We start from the raw sequence: 20,058 nt of genomic DNA, 5'->3' as shown, positions 1-20,058 counted from the left end.
CCAGAAAAAAGCACCGGAACACTCCGAAGTGACTTCAGATTTCCAGGAAATAGAAAGGGATGGGGGGGAGGCTTGTGGGGCCGCTGGATGCCCCAAACCCTGGTCCCTTCAGCCCCACACGCCATCCTGCTGGCAGAGCTGCGACCCCTCGGCGCCCAGGGAAGCAATGGGCTGAAATTCCTCCCCAGGGGGAAGAAATTCCTGATTTCAGGCACTTCAGGACTGAGCTGGCAGCATGGGCGAGGGGCAGGAACCAGGAGCAGAAGCCTGGTGCCACCCCAAGTGTCATTAGAAGGTGTGTGGCCCCCCCAGGGGAGCCCCAGGTGATGGAGAAGCCGAGGCAGGAGCCGGCCACAGCTCCTTTTCCCTCCGGTTTTCCCAAACTCGGCGGCCCGGGGGCGTTCATGGGCGCTCACCCCCCACCTGGCCCCCAAAAGCACGAGATGGGGCAGGAGGGGGGGTGTCCCTGCTCCTGGGGGTGCAGCAGCCGCTTCCCCAGGGATGAGCCAGCTTCCCCCCCCTCCCACTGCTTCAATAGGGCCGGGCAGCTGTGAGGGGCGTCTGGCCGAGCCCCCAGCCCCTCGCTGTGGGGTCTGGGGTCTCAGGGAAGCGCAGCGTTTGCGGTGCCCCCGTCCCCAGCAGAGAAACCCAGCACGGGGGGCTCCAGCCTCCAAAATGGGGCTGGGGGCACGGCCTCAGGGGTGTCGCAGGAGGGGACGATGTTCCAAATGCCATAGCCTCCCCCCGCCCCCCCCCCCGCTGCCCTCCAGCACCCGAATAACGATTTTTCTCACCAAAAAAGCCCCTCCCAGCCACACCACGGGTTTCCTTCCCTCCCCATTAGCCCCCAACAGCTCCCCTCCCCCACTTCCCCCCCCCCAAATCTTTTCTCTGCGTTTGATCTTCTTTATAAAGGCCTTTATTTGACTTAATAGCAAACAAAACACTAGTTTAAATCGAGTGTACGTAGTACACTGTTTACAGCAACAAAGCGGTGACATGTTTAGACACAACCTCCGTCGTTCCCCCCCCCCCCCACTGCCAGGCCGAGCTGGGGGTGGTGGGGGGGTGGTGTGTGACACCGTGGGGGGTGGGGGGTGACATTGCCACGTGGTGGTTTGGTGGGTGCCGTAAGCACAGACGTTCTTCGGGACGATAAAAACAAGAAGTCAAACATGGGTGAAATGTTACAGGGGACGGGGGGGGGGGGAAACCACCACCAAAATCCCAAACGAACAAATGGAAAAAAAAAAAAAAAAAAAAAATCGGCAAAAATAAAGTTATCGGACTCAGGGAAGAATTAAGATTGTGGGTTAAAGACGGAGGAATGGGCCGGTAAAATGGCTCCGCAGAGTTAGTCTGGTCTCCTAAAGGATGCCTTTAATGTGGTCCATACGATACAAGCCAGCTAAGGATCCTAAACGACTCGCCGTGTGTGGGGGACACACACACACACACAGGTTTGGACAGACCTGGGGGACACAGGCACGTGGAGAAGGGGCAGAAAACCCCCAACCAAATGGAAAAAAAAAAAAAAAAAAAATATCCACGACAAGACAGAAAAATCCTGCTTGGTGCATTCCTGTTCCTAGAACTGGGGGTGGGGGTCCCCTGTGGCCCCAGTACGAGCACCGGAGACCCTCCAGTGCCTCCATTTTCACCTCTGCCTCTCCCTTCGGAAAACCTCCACCACTTTTACCGAATTCAAGAGGGAGGGGGGGGCACATAAAACCAACCTCCTGGCTTTGATTCCAGCCACCCCCTCGGAGGGGCAGGGAAGAGAAGCCCAAATCCTTCTTCCCCTCCCTTCCTTTGCGACGGGGACGCTTTCCCTGCTCTTTGCCGGGGCAGAGGACGCCGAGGAGGTGGCAGAGAGAAATCTCAGGACCCCAAACCTCCCTGCAACGGCTCGCCACCCCCGTTCAGCTGGGCCACGTTTGAAGTAGGGGTTTCCCCACGTATAAAATCAAGTCAAATCACTCCAAAGATTCTGAATTTAGGACTAAAGAGGCGATTCCAATGGAGACGCGATTTGCTCGGAGATGCTAGTTTAAAGTTTCAGGAAAAAGACAGCACTCATCGCAGTAATACCACAGGGTGGGTTCCCTCCCCTGCCCTATATTTCCTGCTACTCTTTTTGTTTTGTTGGAATTACAATACAATGTACATCTGTAGTAACGATACTCCAGCCAGAGCCCCCGAGGAAGCCCTCGAGCGTCAGAAAGTCCATCGGTCGTGTAGTTGGCTTTCGCTGCTAAAGCTGTTACTCGCTGAGGCCTCGGGGTTTTGTGTTTGCCGAGTCGAATCTTCACCTTTTAAGCTCTTCCTGCACACCGGACACGTGTCGTGCTGCAAGAGAAACGGGGGGAGCTTCAGGGACACGCCAGGGGGGTGGCCACACAGCCCCGGGGGGGGGGAGGTTGGGCTTTCGGAGCCCGATAAGCCCCGGCCGCCCGCTCTTACCAGCTCTAACCATGGCACGATGCAGTTGCTGTGGAAGAAGTGATTGCACGGTAACTGCCGGACTTGCTCCGCTACTGTGTAGTCCTCTTTGCACACAGGACACTCCAAACCCGTATCTGGAAGAGACGCGCAGAGCGAGGGAGGTGAAGCAGCAGCTTTAGCTCTCCGGGAAATCCCAGCTCCGGTCTTCACCGCCCAGGATCCGTTGGCATCCGAGCCGCCGGGGAGGGCAGCGGGCAGCTACCAAAGAAACTCCCGCTGTCCTCTGCATGGGAGCAGCTCCGCCACCGGCACAACCGGAGGGTATCTGAGCTGCCAAAACTTTTTCTCTCGGAATAAGGGCGGTTTTGCAAGGCGGGTGGGGGATGGTCCATCGCACCCCAGAGCCTGGCAGGCTGCTGCGCGCGCCACTGACCACGGCAGACGGCAAAAACCCCGATCCCTCTTCCCACGTACCCAGCCCGGAACGCCAACGCAGGCATCCCAGCGGCGGGGAGAGCTCCCGGCTGCCAGCCCGCACGGCCCGAGCGCTGTCAATGCCGACAGGCGAGACAGAGCATTACAACATGGAAATCCAGATGCTTCTTGGCTTCCCCGCCAAGAAGAAGAGACGCGAGTGTCTACAAACCATCAGACAGAAATAGCTGTTGGGGAAACAGCTTTTCTAATCTCAACAGTTTGTCTTAACGGAGCATTTTAGTTTCCAGTAATAGAGCAGCTTGGAGGGAAAGGGATCCTTTGAGCGGCCTTCAGAGACAGCCTTCTGCAAACACGGTGAGAAAAAATCCCCGGGATGAGCTAATTGCAAAACCATAAACATGATGAGAAAGCCACAAGCCTCCGCTGCCAGCTGCACTGCAAGAACCCGTGAGTTTTACATGCCATTTCCAGAGCAGGAATGTGTTCAGAGCCTGGTTTGAAAGGGACTAGAGCAGCACGCCCAGCCCGGCTCTAACGAGACCATCAACAACTGCACAAACAGAAGATTTTGAGAAGAAGGTAAAGCGATCGGGGGGTTGGGTAGGCCAAAAAGGCAGCGCAAACGTTCTGCGGAATGAAGGTCGGTGCTGATGGCCTGAACTGGTGAGATCTGGACTGAACCCCAGCGGTGAGAGCGGCAGCAGAGCTCAGGATCTCCCGGGCTGGAAGAGACGAGTGTTTCCAGCCCAAGCCCAGGCAGTAACTGGGGGGGGATGGAGCACCGCCCTCCCTCGTGTGCTGGGGAAGCAGAGGGACACAGCGAAGGGGGTGACCTTTAGCTGGGGGGGGGGCTCAGGCCGCGTATGTCAAAGCATCAAGAGACAAGGGACATCAAGCACCGGCGACCGATTCCACCTACCAACTTGTTCCTGAGTTACTGTCACTGTCGGGAGAGACGAGATCTTCTCCTTGTCGGCTGGAGGTGGCCCCGTGTTCTCCAACTGCCCCAAGAGCTGCGGAGAAGAAAACAGGCTGGGGTCAGGAGTGGGGACACGGCCCGGCCAGACAAACACAGGGAACACGACATCCCACAACTGGACAGCCAGGCTGTCCCCGGGGTACATCCCCAACCTGAAGCCCCTAAAAAACTGACAGACGCTGGTGGCCACCGCTCCCTTGCCAGAAACGTTGGTGTTGCCCCAACCCTAGGAGCACGCTCAGGCCATTTCATCCGAGTTTAGACACGCGGGTAATGTTTTTGGTGCTCCAACCTGACTTTTGTGCCTCCAAGTCTTGACAATCCCACCTCCAACCTCGCTGCCCTCCAGACATCTCCTCTGGCATCAACAGGTGGGGGGAGACCGAAGGGTCTGGGTGGGCAGGGAGACGTGGCCACGGCCACGGGGGAGGGTGCTAAGCTACTCCCGGAGGATTTTGATCCGAAAGGGAGTCGGTAGAGATGCTTTGAGAAGAGGGAGAACTTTGTGCTGCAGAAACAAGGGAGACTGAGCACCTTCTGCCCCTCCCAAGACTAGACCCGGGAGTTAGGAGGAACGAGGCCACCTCCCAGGGCTGAAAAGAGAAGCTGCTTTAGTCGGGTACCACCAACTGAAGACCCACCGCTCCCGTGGGTCTGCACCTCCTGCGGGGGGTCCCTGCCATCACCGCGCACATCAGCGTGGGGCTGAGCTCGAGGTGCCGGCGGTGCTGACAGCGCCTCTTTTCCTCGTGTTACAGTTTCACGACTCATAGGAATTCCACCCCGTGAAGACCTAGATTCACCCAGCAATCAGCTGGAACGGGTTCAAGCACGGTCAGAGGAGCATCGGTAGGAACCTCATGGACCTTTGAAGGCCACATTGAGATGCTCGGGGTGACACGGAACCCCGGGACCCCTCCAGCCCCAGCGGAGCTGCCCCAGTCCCGCTGCGCTGCCCGGGGCTCGCTGGCCCCACCGCCTGTGGGGTGGGAGGAGGAAGGTGCCGAGCGGCCACGTGGGCTGCGGGCTCCTCTTGGGAAGCCGTGAGCAAGGCGGGCGAGACGGGCTTGTGATGCAGCCGGGGAAGCCGGGGGCTACTTATGAATGGCAGCAGATGGCTTGGCCAGGCGCTTTCGGGAGGTGTCGGCACGATAAAGCAGCCAAATTAGCTCTCAGCAAAGCATCCGTCTGCTGATACCCTGGAAGAGGCTGTGGATGGAGGCTGGACACCCCCGATCCTCAGAGGAGCCAACAATGCTCCCGGGGAGTGGGAGGGGGCTCACGCCTCCACAAACCAGCGCGGGAAACAGCTCAGGGCTGTGAATCGCCGAATTTGGCGAGAGAAGCCGGGACTGACGTCGGAGAGTTTCACCCTCAGCCTCCGCTGAGCCCAGCACCAGGCACCTGCCCGCCTCGCAGCGCACACGGGTGGGCACAGCGCTCAACCAAGACCCTGTATGTCCAGTGTCCCTGTCCCCAGACCCTCTGAGGAGGCAGGGCACGAGAAACCACGGTCGTAGCCCTCAGCTGAACCCCATGGCTCATCCCCAGCGGTGGCACTGACCCCCTTACCGGCACAGACCAAAGCCCAGGCCAGCCAGCTCGGGTCCTTCTTCTCCACCCAGGAGGGTCTTACCTGGGTGACAATAGCATCAAGGCCGCTCTGTCCCCACGCATAGTCCCCAGGATTGGAGTGCAGCATCCCACTCCTGCAGACAGGAGCAGAGAGTCAAGGAAACTGTTTCACCCCAGCTCTGAAGTTTCCACAATCCTCCCAGAGAAACCCCAGTGAGGAGACAGAGCTCCTGGGCACCAGACCACCACCGTTGGCTGGTGTGGACAGCCGTGATCGAAGCCACAGTCTAAACCCATGCTTGCTACTCACCAGGAAAAAGGGTGTTGCGAGCCAGGAATCGCTGAGTTTGCAAAAAACCCTGCAAAGATCTGCTGGATTATTCTAAAGTGGGAGGAATCGAAAGAGAAGAAAAAAAAAAAACAAAACAACAAACCACAACAAAAAAACAAGTTGAGCGAACAAATAAATGGCAACAGTTCAGCAAAAACGGGGCAGCAAAACTTGAAATGCTGCTCCCGTGGGTCGCAGCCACGTCGCTGCAGGACTCACGCCCAGGTAAATCCCTCTGCAGAAGGGCAAGCCCTGAGACAGAGGCACGGCGTGAAGGAACAAGGGATGCTAAGTCATCGGTGTGGGAGGGTTGGGAGAGGAAATGACTGAGTTTCCCCAAGCACTGACTCGTTTCCCTGTGGCGAGGGCTGGCACCGTTACAGGCAAAACCCACCTCTCCCACCACGCGGCTTCGGTTCGTGCTGAGGGGGACAAAGGGCAGAGCGTCTGAGGTGTGAAAACCTGCGCTTTCTGGGTCCAGGGGGTGCCTACCGGGAGCGCCAGCGTCCCCTTTTCCCCCCCCAAGATCCCGCGTTTTCCCACTGATGGAGGAAGGAGAGACTTCCAGGGGGTAACCTGGGCACTTACCCTTCGATAGCAGGGGACCTGTCGGGGCGCGAGCTGCCCCGGGATCTGTACCTCCGCGTCATGGGCAATCGCGGGGGTCGGCTTGGTCCCCAGAGGTCGGCGTGGGCTTGGTGGCCCCTCTCGTTGTCCCTGCTGTCTTGATCCAGTGAGCTGCTACTCAGAAAGGGTCTGAAGTCAGGAAAGAACATCGTGTGGTCCAAATGGTCCCAAAGCTGGGGGGGAGAAGAGGGGAGACACAAACCACGCACAGCTCCGTCACTAATCCCGGTGACTCCACCGCCAACATCGAGACCGGGAGGTCCACCTTGGTAGAAGCAATTGAGCAAATTCATACGGTTACCATGGCAAAAATGCTTAATTATAGCCCAAATTAATCAGATGTACCACCCCCAGGAGGACCAACACGTCAGCTCTGTACGGCTCCCAACAACACAGATTTTGTGAAGCCACCGCAGGGCACTGCAAGGGTCGGTCTCTCTCTGCAAGGAGACGGAGGAGAGAGAACAGACGCCCAGGCGCCTGCATCCACAGGCTCACTGAGCGCTCTGGGTCCTCACAGCAAAGGGATGTGGCCGAAAGAACGGCAGCAGGGCCCTGAGGAGGGGGTTTGGGGCTCTGGTTGCATCCTCGGGTCCAGCATACGCGACGCGGCAGAACAGAGCAGCACGAAACGGCCGGTAACGAAAGGTTTCGCCCACGTCGTGCTCTTCTGCACGCGGGTGAAGCCACCTCCCGGCCCCACAGCAGATCTACCCGCTGCTGGTGGTGCAAAAACCCACCTCGATCCTCCATCGAGCCAAATTGCCTTTCCTGAGCCTGTCCGAGGGTGAACAGGGACGCAGATCAGGAGCGGCGGGGGGTAAATCCATGGATCTCTGCCCCCGCTGCGGGCTGCCAGCCTGCAGGGAACGCAGGGGATGCCGGAGGACACCCCCAGAGCAAGGCACCCCCACCCTGAGCCGCAGCCTGGAGCCGAGGGCACCCCTCGGTGACCCTCTCCTGCAAAACCCATTTGACTTTATTCCTTCTGAAATTCAGATCACCTGCGGATTAAACTAACAGCGGAGGAGGGCACTGAAGATTGATGATGTGGGTTTACGGAAAAAAAAACCCCCAAAAAACAACAACAAATTGGTGGAAGACAACAAAACCAAGGAGCATCAGCCAAGAAACCCTCCGCCACATGGGAGCAAACTGCTGCTCGGGCTCAGTACCGCAGAAGTGACATTCGAAGGAGCAGTGCCCTCGGATTTACCGCAGGAATTAAATGCGACACAGCGTAAGACGAGGGCTGCTCTTTCCCGAGTTGTACTAGATCCTCATCATGTCTTAGGACACGATCAGAGCAGCTTAATTTCCATTTCACACCAAATTAGCTGGCTTTCGAAGCCTCTTGTGTTGCCTGGTTCAATCTGGTATTGCAGAAAAAGGAGAAGTCAAGTTTATGACCTGTTCCCTTGAATTAATACCCCACAGATAAGGGTTTTGCTTGTTCTCCTGCTGGTTATGATCAAGACAGAGCTCTGCCTGCCTGCAGCCAGGCTGCTGAGAGAAGACTTTCATTTATTATTTATCCTAAAAGCCATTTCAATTTACATAGCCCCATTCAGGCTGAGGCATCCCGAAGCTCTCTGTAAACCGACACGTGGGCTCTAAGACCTTTTATCTCACTTTGGCTTTATCTCACTGGAACACGGGGCCTTTCTGGGATACGGTGCTGGGGAGGCGCGACATCAAAGCAGCAACAGTTTTGTTCAGCAGACAGCTAGATCCAGCTGAAGAGGAGGGGAGGAGAGGCAAAGCGGCCGCGGGCGGGCGGGCGGCGTGGAAGCAAACAGGATCCAGATCCCAAACACAAAGCTGTAGAGGAATTCCAGCTATTCGGTGACCCTTTTCCTGGCGCTGAGCTGAGCAGCTTTGCTGGAGCACGCAAAGGAGAGCTCAGCAGCCACACAGACCCACCCCTCCCCCCCCCCCCCCCCCCCCCAAAAAAAAAAAAAAATCCACCCAGGGATAACCCTGGCTCAGGACATCGGGGAGCTCTCCTGACAAGACCGAGGGACAGTTAAATCTCCTCGATAACTGAGCAAACAAATAACCTGATCTCCAAGCTGGCAGGGGAAACACAGGGAAATTTTATTTCCATCTGTTTCAGGCAGCTCAGGGAAGCGGAGCCCTGCGGAAGGGAGCCTGCCAGCGGAGGCTGAAGCTGTCCTGCCTCCCCTCGGGGGGCTGGCAGAGGAGCCCCCACCACAGCCCCGAGCTCCGGGTGACTCAGGCGAGGCCACCGCACGAGCCGGGGGTGCGTCTTGACGGAGCTCGACTCTGCTGTCAGAGGCTTTAGGTAACGGGGGAAGAAAAAACGCTTCCAGCCCTCGCTGCCCAACAGCCCCTGCTCCGAGGTCCGCGCAACTGAATTACAGGACACGGACTTAATTACAAGTTTGGGCTTTTTAGACAGTTGCATTTATGGTAAAAGTCAGAGCGGCAATAAACAGGGAGGAAAGGGCAGTCGGGCAACACCCTGCCTGGCTGGCTGAGCATCACCGACGCGCGTCCCAGCGCTGCCACGCTGCCAGGCTGTCTTTCTAGCACCCTTCCCTCCTGCACTGCCCAGTGAGCAAACCTCTGGCAGGTCTCACCCCTGGCAAGGTCGACAGCCTCCTCGAAATTTGCCAAGTTCCTGAAAACCCTTCGGAAGGTCAGCTGTCCTTTTCACAAGGCAAGGAGTGAAGATGCCCACAGCCAGAACCGGGACTGAAAACCTCTTCACGGCTACGGGGTTTGGTTTTTTTGAAAGAAAAAAAAAAGAAAAAAAAAAAAAAAGCAAGGCGGCAAAACTCACCTCTGCAAACTGTGTGGACGGGCTGTCATCTATGCCGCTGCCATCTAGAAAACTGGAGAAAAATAGTTGAGTGAGAGCAGGTCACCCTTCCAGAAGCGAGCTCCCCTCCCAGGGTTCGGTACAGACGGGGAGCTCATGCGAGCAAGACAGTCCCCGTGTGGTCTGAGAGAGAAAGGGATGAACAAACAGCCTGCCCGTGTGGAATTCCTAGGGACAGGCAAGGACTGCTCGAGTTAAAAGGCTTGTTTCTGTGGAAGAAACCTGGTTTCTAACTACCCGGACTCTGGAAGAGGCATTTGAGATGCAGCATCATCGCTCTGCAAACAGGATCGTGTGCTAAGTGTGGAGGACCCCTCCAGCCTCGCCTTAAGCGACGGGTATATACCTATATTTAAGACGAGGACGTAGCGTGACATTAAGTCATCTCCCTGGTGACACCCGGCCCCAGATTCCTGCTGTGGCAAGTCTCAGATAGCAAAGGTTCACGTCAGCCCTGCTACCCTCTCATCTCGCCTTCCCCTGACCCAAATTAAGCACTTTTCTCAGCAATTACTCAAGACCCAATACAGCCAGTGCTGAAGAGGCGCCGGTTTGGATCCCTAATTCGCTGGCACCGTGTGATGCTGGAGAGAAAAGGTATTTCCTTCTCTCCTGGCCCGAGCTGTGAGACTGGAGAGGCAGTCAGGAGACCGAGCTGGGGCGGACAGAGGGGAAAAAAAGGTACTGTGAGTCACTGAGGTTCAGGCTTGAGTCCTAAAATAAAAAATAACGTTTGTCACACTCCACCAAAAAAACAGGCATCAAAAACACGTAAGCGCTTTCGGTCACGGGACCTTGTACAGCCTCGGTTCCCAACTTCCATCTTCTTGGGAGTCTTCTCCAAACCTCTCCACGTGGCTCTAGCAGGAGAGCGATGGCCACCACAAAACTTCAGTTTCACCCGGCGTGAAGTCCAAAGTCACGCTAATATATAAGCTTTTCTTTTGCATTCCTTATTTTATCCTTGTTGACCACGGTTTTCAGAGGCTTTAGACCAGGCATCTTATAAAAGCAGACGAAATGGAAGCATGCAGTAAAAAAAAAAAATAAAAATGTACGTTACCTGGAATCATCTGTGACTTCCTCAATAAAGCCAGATTCACACCTCGGGCAAGTGTACTCCTGGGAAGACAGAGGAAGCTGGTTTTAGCCACCGAGCACTTTGCTTGTGATTTCAGGAAAGAGACAGAGAGCTCAAGAAGTGAGAAAGCGGGAGCCTAACGCGGATTCCTGATCTCCACCTCCCCATAAAGGCACCCTGGAAGGCCAGAGTTTCAGTTTCATTAAGAGGATTTCAAAGCCCAGTGATTACAGCAGATACGACTCGGTTGGCGACCGCGGAACAGAAAACCACCCTTATCAAGATCACGTAAGGTCAGTGAGTGACCGAAGGAAAAAGCACGACACGCCTACAGACTCCAGCCCGTCCGGATTTTAAGAAAACAGCCATTTACAAGCCTGCTTGCAAAGCACCGGGACAAAGCAGCTTCCAGCCCCGGCGACGCAAACCGGTGTCATTCAATTAAACCAGTGTCATTCAATTAAACCGGTGTCCTGCTGGAAACAGCTCTGGTGGGGAGCTGGATTTGCTGCCACTGGCACCACAGGGAAGAAGACACCTCTCGCAGGGAGCTCACAAAGATGCTCTGCAATTATCAGAGTTAGAAAAATAAGTATTTTTTCACTTATTTGCCCACTAAACCATCCTCATAAACCGGGACTCTATATTCAAGCCAGACCAGTGATACCAGCTCTGCCGTTGCTCTCGCCTCCCACCAAGCACGCCACCCCTTCACCCAGTTAATGATTTGGGGTGCAGAGCGGGGGACACAGCCTCAGGGCTGCTTTTCCCGACACATCACCTGGACACAAAGCAACTCCTCTCCCAAGGCCACAAAATCCCAATCCGAAAGGTTCAGACACGCACCTTTCCCTCCGAGCCTGCCCTGGACCAGTAGCGAGGTGCTGGTCACCAGTAAAGCAGGATGGAGGTGGATGGGTTTGCTCAGTAGCTGCAAAGCTTTTAAGAAAGGGAGAGAGGGAACTGGCTAAGCCAGAGGCTTCCCAGGCTCTGGAACGTGGCTCCAGGGCCAGCACAGCAGGATCTGCTGCAGGTGGAGGGTGGTAAGAAGCCAGGCTGGGCAGGACAGAGAAAGAGGCGCCTCTGGGTCTCCCCCTGCTGCAACCCCCTGAGCTCCGGACCCCAGGGACCACCCCCCCCCATCGCCTCCCTGTCCCTAAGGAGGGGAAAAGCCTCCCGCAGGTCCTCCGAGCTCCTCAGCCCACACTCACCTGCTGCTGCAGAAGCGCAAGTTCTGCGTAAAGGGTGAGGAAAAGCCACTCTCCAGCCTCCCCCACTCCTGACAACCAGCCAAAGGAGAAAAATTCCGACCTCCCCTGCAGCTCCTCGCTCCCTGCAGCGTTACCCAGCAGGGATAGCTCCAGCCAGGGGCAAAGACGGACACAGGGAATGCCAAGAAGGGCTTGTGCCAGCAGGGAAAGAGAAGGATTCAGTCCTCACAGCTCCATCGGCGCCGCAGCACCCCTTTGCCCGGTATTTATCCACCAGGAGAAAGAGCAGGACCACTGCCCAGGAGCACACCAGCACCATCCTTCCCCCGAGACAAGGGCACGATCCCACGGCCATCCCGGCTTCGGGCAGATGGGAACTGTGCCGGCACCCCCAGCTTTTAGGAGCAGTGGGGGAAGATTTTATTTTTTAGAGGAGAAAAAGTTTTCTCATTTCGTCCCAGAGCTCCGGATCGGCTTCAGTTTAGGGCCCAACGCTGCCAATCCCAAAAAGCAGCGGCAGCAGGAGACAGGGCGCTCCCAACGCACGCCCTGGGCAGGGATTTTCCAACTGATCATTTACAGGGTCCCTGTCCCCAAACCAAACCCTGCTGACAGAGCCTTGCTTGCTTTACTCACGCTTCCCAGACCACGGATAAAATCCCTGCCAGCATGCCGTCAGCCACAGCCTGGCGCCCTCGGTGTCAAATCCTGCTCCCTAGACCCGCAGCCTGGCAAGGGAGAGGAAAGACAACACAAGACACCCAAGCCAGCGGACACCAGTTGCTCCAGTTCCTTCCTTTGAGCTCCCACCATGCCGCCGAGCCCCAGAAGCAATCCAACTCCGGTGCAGGTGAGACGCCTCCCAGCCCTGTAACACAACCCCTTCACCGAGGCAGCTCCAAATTCACCCACGGGTATTTTATTTTTATTTTTTTTTCCTTTTGCTTTCACAAAACACAAGCTTCCCCTTCGCATCCCTTTCCACCTTACAGCTCCGTGACATTTCCCCACTGAACCGGTATTTCCCCATCTACACACCTCGATCAATCTAATTTTGCTTTTTCATAGAAGCCGTCTACACACCTCGATCAATCTAATTTTGCTTTTTTATAGAAGCCGTCTACACACCTCGATCAATCTAATGTTGCTTTTTCATAAAAGCTTCGCTCCCAAAATGTGCCCGACACCCCAGCCCACGCCGGGAGAGACCGAGCACTGGTTTGCACAAAGACCCATTTAAGCAGCCCAACATGTGGGGTATTTTGAAAAGAGCTCCAACCTTGAGTATAATGGGAACTGATGGGTGATGAGCTCTTAGAAAGAAAAAAAAAAAAAAAGAAAAAAAAAATCTGTCTGGGGCTTTCAGCTTTGCATCCGTGAATCGCAAGGCTAACGAGAATGGACGCGTGCGTTTGGAAGAGGAATGCGCGTCGTAGGAGCAAACGGCGGGGCTAAATGCCACCGTGGAGAGCAGGCCCAGCCCCCGAACTTGCAGGGGGGGGCAAAAAAATAAAAGCTTTTTTATTTTGGGCAAAGCTCTGCGAAAGGCAGAGCCCTCTCGGGTGTCCCTCTTCAAAGACGCGGGGTCTGTGCTGCGAATTCGAGGCGAGGGCCGGTGGATGCCTGGCGCAGGCACCAAAACACCGGGGTCAACAGCTCGTTTGACACGATTCCGCCCCATTTCATACCTCACCGCCCCATTTCATACGGTGCCACCAGGTTTCAGAGCCGCAGCGAAGCAGGAGGACGTTCTGTGCTGCCTAACAATCCTGCACTTAATTCATTTCCAGCATTTTCCCCGTCAAAACCACCCCGTTGGAAAGATTTATTTTTTTTTAAAATTTTTTTTTTTTGCATTCTAAACTTAGCAGCAGGCCATGCCATCGGGGACACTGCAGGTCTGATGCGTTTCTGGAAGCTTTTGAATGTTTCTTTTTATGTTATAATCTGGATGGAAATTACCAGCATCTTGCCCAGAAGCTCAAATGTATAGTCAGAGCATGGCGAGAGATAAAAATGGCATTTGGGATAAATAGCAACAGGGGGGAGGGAAAAGGGAAAGCAGAACAGACGATGGGAGGTGGGTGGGATACTGCGGAGCCATCGCACGCACGGAGCGGCGCGAGCCCTTCGTCTTACCTCCCCGCTTTCTGCAAGAGGTTCAGGGATGCACGGGGCAGCCCCGGGACCTGCCGGAGCTCCCCCACCCGCACGGGAGTTTGGTGGGTGCCCCACGTCCCAAGAGCTGCCACCGTGCCCGTGTTGGTGAGCGCAGGGACCTCGCTCCCCAAACCGGATCCAGCCACAGCGCAAAGAAAAAAAAAAAAAAATTTTCCCAAGGAGGCCGGCAGCATCCCATCGCTCTGAGTCCCCTTCAGCCTGGTGGTCTGTGTTTCCCAAAAGGAAAATAAACCAAAATCCCCCTCCCAGGAGCTCTGGCCACCTGCGGCTCTGCCCAACGGGAGCCCTGCTCGTCAGAGCCGCACGCTCGTTCGCTAGAGGAAAGCGGCCAGAGCTGGGTGGCACGCGCACCTCTAGGCTGAGCACACCTGTCAGGAGCGACGCTGCTAGACTCGGTCCTACAGCGGGCCAGAAAGGATGGACTGGGAGGGTTTTCCACCCCTGGTTTGCGGGCCTGTACCCCCAGGTGGTCCCCAAACCCCCTTCACCCCAAGAGGCGAATGCAATTCCAATTACGCAGCGAGCGAAGGAGCCTGGCAACAAACCAGTTGAAGTTTTGACGTCCCCACAAGGCAGGACTCAAATTGTCCCCTTGGCACGTTCTCTCCCGGCTATTCCAGGCACCGGCGAGGGTGGGAGGGGAGGCATCAAAGCCATTTCCCCCATCAGCAAGGCACGGAATCCAACAAAGCAGAGAAAATAAGGCAAGTGGAGAAGTTTTCCTCCACTCTTGCTGCACGCAGCAGCTGTGCGCGCTTCTACACTGGCTGCTTGTCCTCCCCGCGACGCCTCTAACCCCAGACGCGCCTTAACCACCTTCCCCTCTCTTTTCCGGGCAGCTCTGGGCAGGGTAACTCAGCTCCGCCACCCCAGGCTTGGGTTGATTCATTTGTTTTTGCCGAATGAAAATCTCCCTCCTGTAATCCCCCACAGCTGCAAAAATATTTACTCCTGGTTTTTTTAAGTACCGGGCAACATCACACTGCGCTGTCCAAACTGGTTTCACCCAAGGGGTGGCTGCTTCTCGCGTTTAAATAAACGGTATGGTTTATATTTGACACGGGTGGAAACAGGAAGACCCGGAGAACCGACCCTAATTCAACACCGTAGAGCCGCACGCTGAAGCGGCAGCTCACAGAAAGGCTGAGCCTCGCGCTCCTTAACCCTCAGGTTGGAAAAGACGGCTCCTGCATCCTCACGCAAAGAAAAAGCGGCAAAAAAACCCTCCACGGCAGCTCTTCCGATGGCAGGATGCTGCGGAGATCTGCTCCTCATCTCTGCCGGCACAATGAGCCACGACCGCGGTCGGTCACCTTTGGAGCTTCTCTCCCCAGGTCTCCTCCGGGCAGCTTGTCAAAGCGACACGTTATTTTTACCACCCGAGGACTCTCCTCGCGCTCCGCCTGGGTTTGTCGGGAAGGCGAAAGCACGGAGCGTCTTTCCAAAGTCACCAGATGAATTCTTGGAGGGCTGCGATGATGGAAGCCAACAGCGCTGGGAGGTCTGGAAGGGAGACTGCTCAGTAACCCCTCGCTTCCCACTGCCGCGTCCCGAATCCCCTCCCTAGTCCCTCTCGGACAGCGGAGCCAGAGTTCCACCGACCCAAGGCAGCTCATTTTATGCCAAAAAAAAAAAAAAAAAGGTTGTTCTGTTTTGTTTTGAATAAAAACCATTTTGCACGGAGAAGGCACAGCAGTTGTCACGCCGGACAGCAAGGTGACATCAAACGCTCTGGGACAAACCCCCCACCCCCACCCCGGTACGTGCCCACCCCCTCTGCCCCAGGACCTGACCTCAGAACCCCCCCGCGGCAAGGACAGGGCCCTCGGCCAGACGCAGGCGCGTCCTTCGCACCCTTCGCTACAAATAAACATTCATGGCGTTGTCACCGCTGGTACAGCCGGGGCCTACTGCATCCCAACCTCGACTCCGTTTCACCATCACCACGCGGTTAATCAGCCCATTCCAGCGTTTCTCGGAGGAGGCTCCATCGCCCCGAGGGGGGCTCCGGTCGCCAGAACGCTGGCGAGCCGGGCGGCAGCTTTTAACCATGGGTGGCACCGGGTGGCCGCTCTGTCCTCCTCGGCGTCGATCCAGAACTCTCCGAGGGGGAGGAAGGTGAAGCCAGAAGAGCTCCTCTCCCGGCTCGCCCCCAGCTGAGCCCACCCGGCTCCACACCGGCGAAGGAGAAGGGGGTTCAGGCCATTTTGGGGGGGACAGGAGCGTAGCACGGGCGGAAGCAGGCACAGCAGGGATGAGCAGCGGGATCACTTCAGCTTCCTCCTCTCCCCACCGCGGAGGGTGGCCCGGGGCCGAAACAAGCACACACGGCAGCAGAGCTGTGGCACTGGGAGAGCCGAAATCCCCGCTCGGTTTCGCCTCTTGCCGAGCCACATGTTCTCTTTCTCGGGTTTTTCCTCCTCTTTTTAAAATAAAAAGCTCCGCAGGGCTGCAGCCCCCAAAGGACAAGCGTCTGCCGTGCACAGCGAATGGAAAGAGCCGGCAGGGGATATCGTTAAACATCAGCCGGCTTCTCAGCATCAAACCGGCGCTGCAACCCACCCACCGGAGCCCACCGAGACCCAACGCCAGCCCACCAAAGCCCCAACCTCCCATGGATGCTCCAGGCGACCACCAACACGGAGGCGACCACCCCGAAAGGGCTCCAGGCCACCTGCTGGGGTGCTGGTCCTCCTCAGGGCACCCACGTGTCGGCGCGGAGCGAAGTCTGAGCCACCTCTGTCCGCTCTCTGGAAACCTCCAGCTTATTCCCGATGTGTTGGGAGCCCTCGCCAGGTCCCGGCCATGGAAAGAAAAACCTCGCGGGCAAACAATCTGCAGCCGGGGTTTTAGTTTAGGTTGCCATTATCGTGGTGAGAGCAGTTAAAAAAAAAAAAAAACCAACAACAAAACCAGTGCACTCAGCATTTGTTTTGTTTTTGCAAAGACAGGGAGAGGAGTTACTTGTCTGGGGCGAGAGAAAAAAAGAGGTTGGGGGCGCAGGACCGTGTCGGGGGTCCAGCTTCTCCCCATTTATCGCTTTTGGGCTTGCAGATCCTCCCTCGGCGGAACGGTAATTGCTCTGCTGATGGTAAACTGAGGCACGGAGAGAGAATTACAGACATCGGCGCTGGGCAGGATGGGGGTGCACGCAGCCAGCGCTCCTCTGCAAGGCCGGGTGACGGCCACGCAGCCTGGAGGGACAAAGGGACCCTTTGGTCTGTCCTTGGAGGGAAGTGGCAACAGCGGCTTCCAAGGTCACCCCGCTGCAGAGCAGCCCCACGGCCACGTCCCCCCCCACAGCCGGGGGGTCCAGGTGACACCCCTGTGCCATCTGTCCCCGAGCCACGGGGACAGCACTGACCTGATGCCGCAGCGGGGCAGGCGACGCTCCTCAAAGCACGGCTGGGTGCCGAGTAAAGATTGCAAAAGCCTCTCCCAGTCGAGCCGACTGGCTGGGGAAGGGCGTAAGGAAGTTCTGGCTACGTTTTCCTTCAAAGGGACAATGTGAAGGAACAGGTTTGGGGACGACTGATGGCAGGCGGCATCCCCAGCAGGACAGAGGGAACCTGTCCCCACCCCAGGGCCAGGCCAGAAGAAACTGGAGATCTCAAAAGAGCAAAAATATTCATTACTGTGGCAGACACAAGCTCCAAAGAGATGTTTTTATAAAGCCCGGGCTGTGCCAAGCTCCATTTCTAGACCCACCACAAGCTCTAGGATGCTTATCCCTACCGAATCCGGCTGTCTCCGGAGGGGAACGAGAGCGGAGCCCACAGGGAGAGACAAAACAACAGCCTCCACCAAGGCCTCAACCCTCAGCTGGGTTTCTGGGTGCTCTTGAAATAGAAACTGGAGCAAGCCACGCCAGGAGAGCTGGGCAAACCATCCTCCAGGCAGAGGATTCGGCGACCTCCTTAACGCCCGCGCCAAGCAGAAGGGCCTTCGGTCCGTCTGGGCTCCCGATTTAGAAGCGAAGGAAACCACTGGCAGCGTGCCGGACCCCGGGAAGCGAAAAACCAGCAGAGGTTTGATGTAAAGGTGTTCCGCGGAGCAGTCCTGGAGTGCTGCTCCCAGGACAAACAAGAAAGATTTTTGAGGCACCAGGAAAGCCTGAGTCTCGCGGATGGCCGGGGTTTGAGCAGATTTCGGGCAGTGCTCCTTTAACAAAGCCCATTTTGAAACACTGGAAAGGTAAAGTGCTTAAGTCAGCAACACCGAGAAGTGGTATAAAAAGAGAATTAAGCAAAATTTAGGAGACAGGAGGGAAGAGAAGCACCCAAAGGTGAAGCTACCAGCTCCAGAGAAGAGGAGCCGGAATGGATTGGGGTGCAGATATTTGATTTCCATCCTGTCAGATGAGGATAAACCTCGGGGGGCTGCTCATGCCTGCAAAGGACCCCCCGCTTGAAGCCACGTCGGGGTGCGAGCGCTTTCGGAGCCTGCACGCATCCCTCTTGCTGCCGAGGGGCACGTCACTTCATTTGCCCGGATTTTACGGAAATAAGGGAAGGGGGCTCAGTGCCCAGGGGGTCTGCGCGTGGCCTCGCTCCTGCCCTGCTGACGGAGAAGGACAGGGAGAGCTCCAACAGCCTCGGACAGTGAAGGAGCAGAGAAAACCCACAAGAGACAGCTCAGAAAATGGACTTTTTGGGTTAATGAAGCTGCTAAGTCCCTGCCTGCAGATCCCAGGGTGCCTGCGGGTGACGGGAGACGCGGTCGGGCAGCACAGCAAGGACAGCTCGGCAATCGGACCTGGATGTGGATGCAGCCCGTGCGGGATAACGGCCGCTGAGACGTCGCCGCTCCGTCCCACGCTGCTCAGCCGGGTGAAGGACGCAGGCAGCCGGGTGAAGGCGGCCACCCGGTTCAGCACCCCCTCCTGCTGCTGCCCCACGCGCCAGCCCTGCCTGCATTCCCCCAGCCCCCCCCCCCAGTCCTGCCCCTACCCTTTCCCAGGCTGGGCACTGGGATTACACCCACCAGCACAGCCCAGTCCTGCCCCCTCTCCCTAAACGGCCCCCAGCCGCAGCAATCACAGGCCGACACTTCCATCCTCAAACCCCCTGAATTAGGGGGGGGGGCAATATTAAGGTCACGGCAGCCCAGACCCACTTCAAGCTGCCTTGCTGAGGGGCCACGGGGATTTGTCACCTCCCTGCTCACCCCTTTGGGGTTGGGGTCCCCAGATAGAGGGGACTCAGTCCCACCGGGCTGGGGCTCGAGCTTCCCTCTCCCCCTCACGCGGAGGGACGGCAGCGATGGAACCCCTCGTGGGCTCAGTTAGCGGTGACAGCTGGGGGTCATCCATCCTCACAGAGTTTTTCGGGGGGTCACTGCGCTCAGCAGGATTTTCAGCTCCACCCCCTTCTACAGGGCTGGGGGTGTGGGGTGTGTGGGGGTGTCACCCCTAACCACTGGGTTTCTGCAGAACCACCCCTTCCCCATGGGATTTTGGGGGTGGTGGGGTGGTGGTGGTGTCAATCCCTTCCCTGCAGGGTTTGGGGGTGTCACAGCAGCCTCCGAGGCTTTGCAGGGCAGCCCTGTTTCAGGGGGTACCCCTTCCCCACAGGATGGGGGGGCCCCCCCTTTCCCTGCGGGGGTCAACGAGGTGATTTGGTGTGGGGGGGTCTCCAGTGTGTCTGTAGGGTTTGGAGGGAACACCCCTTCCCCAAAGATCCAGGAGGGGATGGGGGGGGGGGGGTGTCTCCCTGGCTGCCAGGCTTGGGGGGCTGCCCTTGGGGGGGTCCGGGAGGGGATGGGGGTCACCCTGGCTGCCGGGCCCGGGGGGGGGATGATTCCCTCAGCCCAGCCTGGTCTCCCGGCCCCAAGAACAGCTCCCGGGGGTGGGGGGGACACGGGGCCGACCCCCTCAGCCCCGGGGCCTGCCAAGCCCGGCCCGCCCCCGCCGCGGGAGGGGGCAGCGGCGCTGAGAGGCCTCGGCCTCCCCCACCCCCCCGCCGCAGCCCCCGGCGCTTACCGGCAGCTTGGGGCTGACCTCCCCCTTGCAGCTGTGGCAGAAGAAGCGGTGCTGGGACACGGCGGCCGCCGCCGCCGCCGAGGCCTCCGCCATCTTCTCTCTCCCCCTCCTCCGCCGGCTCCCTGCCGTCAGTCCTCCGCCGAGGCAGCGAGGCCGCGGCCCGCCGGGGAGAGCGTCAACGGAACGACCCGCTAGCCTCAAGCTTCCGGTTCTTCTCGTCTGCTCCGGGCCGCCCAACTGAGCAGCGAGGCTGAGCGGGTAGAGCGTCACCTTGGCCCGACGAGACGGCGCGGGTAGGGCGGCGCCTGGCCCGGTCCTCCAGGGCGGCCAGCGAGGCGAGGCGGTGCCACGCGACCGGAAGTGGT

General features: G+C 57.5%; 1 protein-coding gene across 1 annotated transcript; it reads right to left on the bottom strand.

The window, feature by feature from the left end:
* Positions 1-903: 903 nt before the first annotated feature.
* Positions 904-19,956, bottom strand: RNF115 (ring finger protein 115). Its single transcript, XM_037411937.1, has 9 exons — positions 19,694-19,956; positions 10,304-10,362; positions 9,202-9,253; positions 6,357-6,568; positions 5,748-5,819; positions 5,499-5,571; positions 3,803-3,896; positions 2,464-2,579; positions 904-2,349 (listed from the first exon to the last, which is right to left on the bottom strand). Exons 1-9 carry the CDS (start codon positions 19,784-19,786, stop codon positions 2,218-2,220), a joined length of 903 nt encoding a protein of 300 aa, XP_037267834.1. The 5' UTR covers positions 19,787-19,956; the 3' UTR covers positions 904-2,217.
* Positions 19,957-20,058: the final 102 nt, after the last annotated feature.

The sequence above is a fragment of the Falco rusticolus genome, chromosome 19, assembly GCF_015220075.1.
Source record: "Falco rusticolus isolate bFalRus1 chromosome 19, bFalRus1.pri, whole genome shotgun sequence".
NCBI lineage: Eukaryota > Metazoa > Chordata > Aves > Falconiformes > Falconidae > Falco > Falco rusticolus.
This window is presented reverse-complemented; position numbering and strand designations above follow the sequence as displayed.

Coding starts and splice junctions, on each gene's coding strand:
- RNF115 (XM_037411937.1), bottom strand. CDS start 19,786: ATGGCGGAGGCCTCGGCGGCGGCGGCGGCCGCCGTGTCCCAGCACCGC. Junction 9,254..10,303: donor GAAGTCACAGATGATTCCAG/GTAACGTACATT, acceptor ATTTTTCTCCAG/TTTTCTAGATGGCAGCGGCA. Junction 5,820..6,356: donor AGGTCCCCTGCTATCGAAGG/GTAAGTGCCCAG, acceptor CTCCCACTTTAG/AATAATCCAGCAGATCTTTG.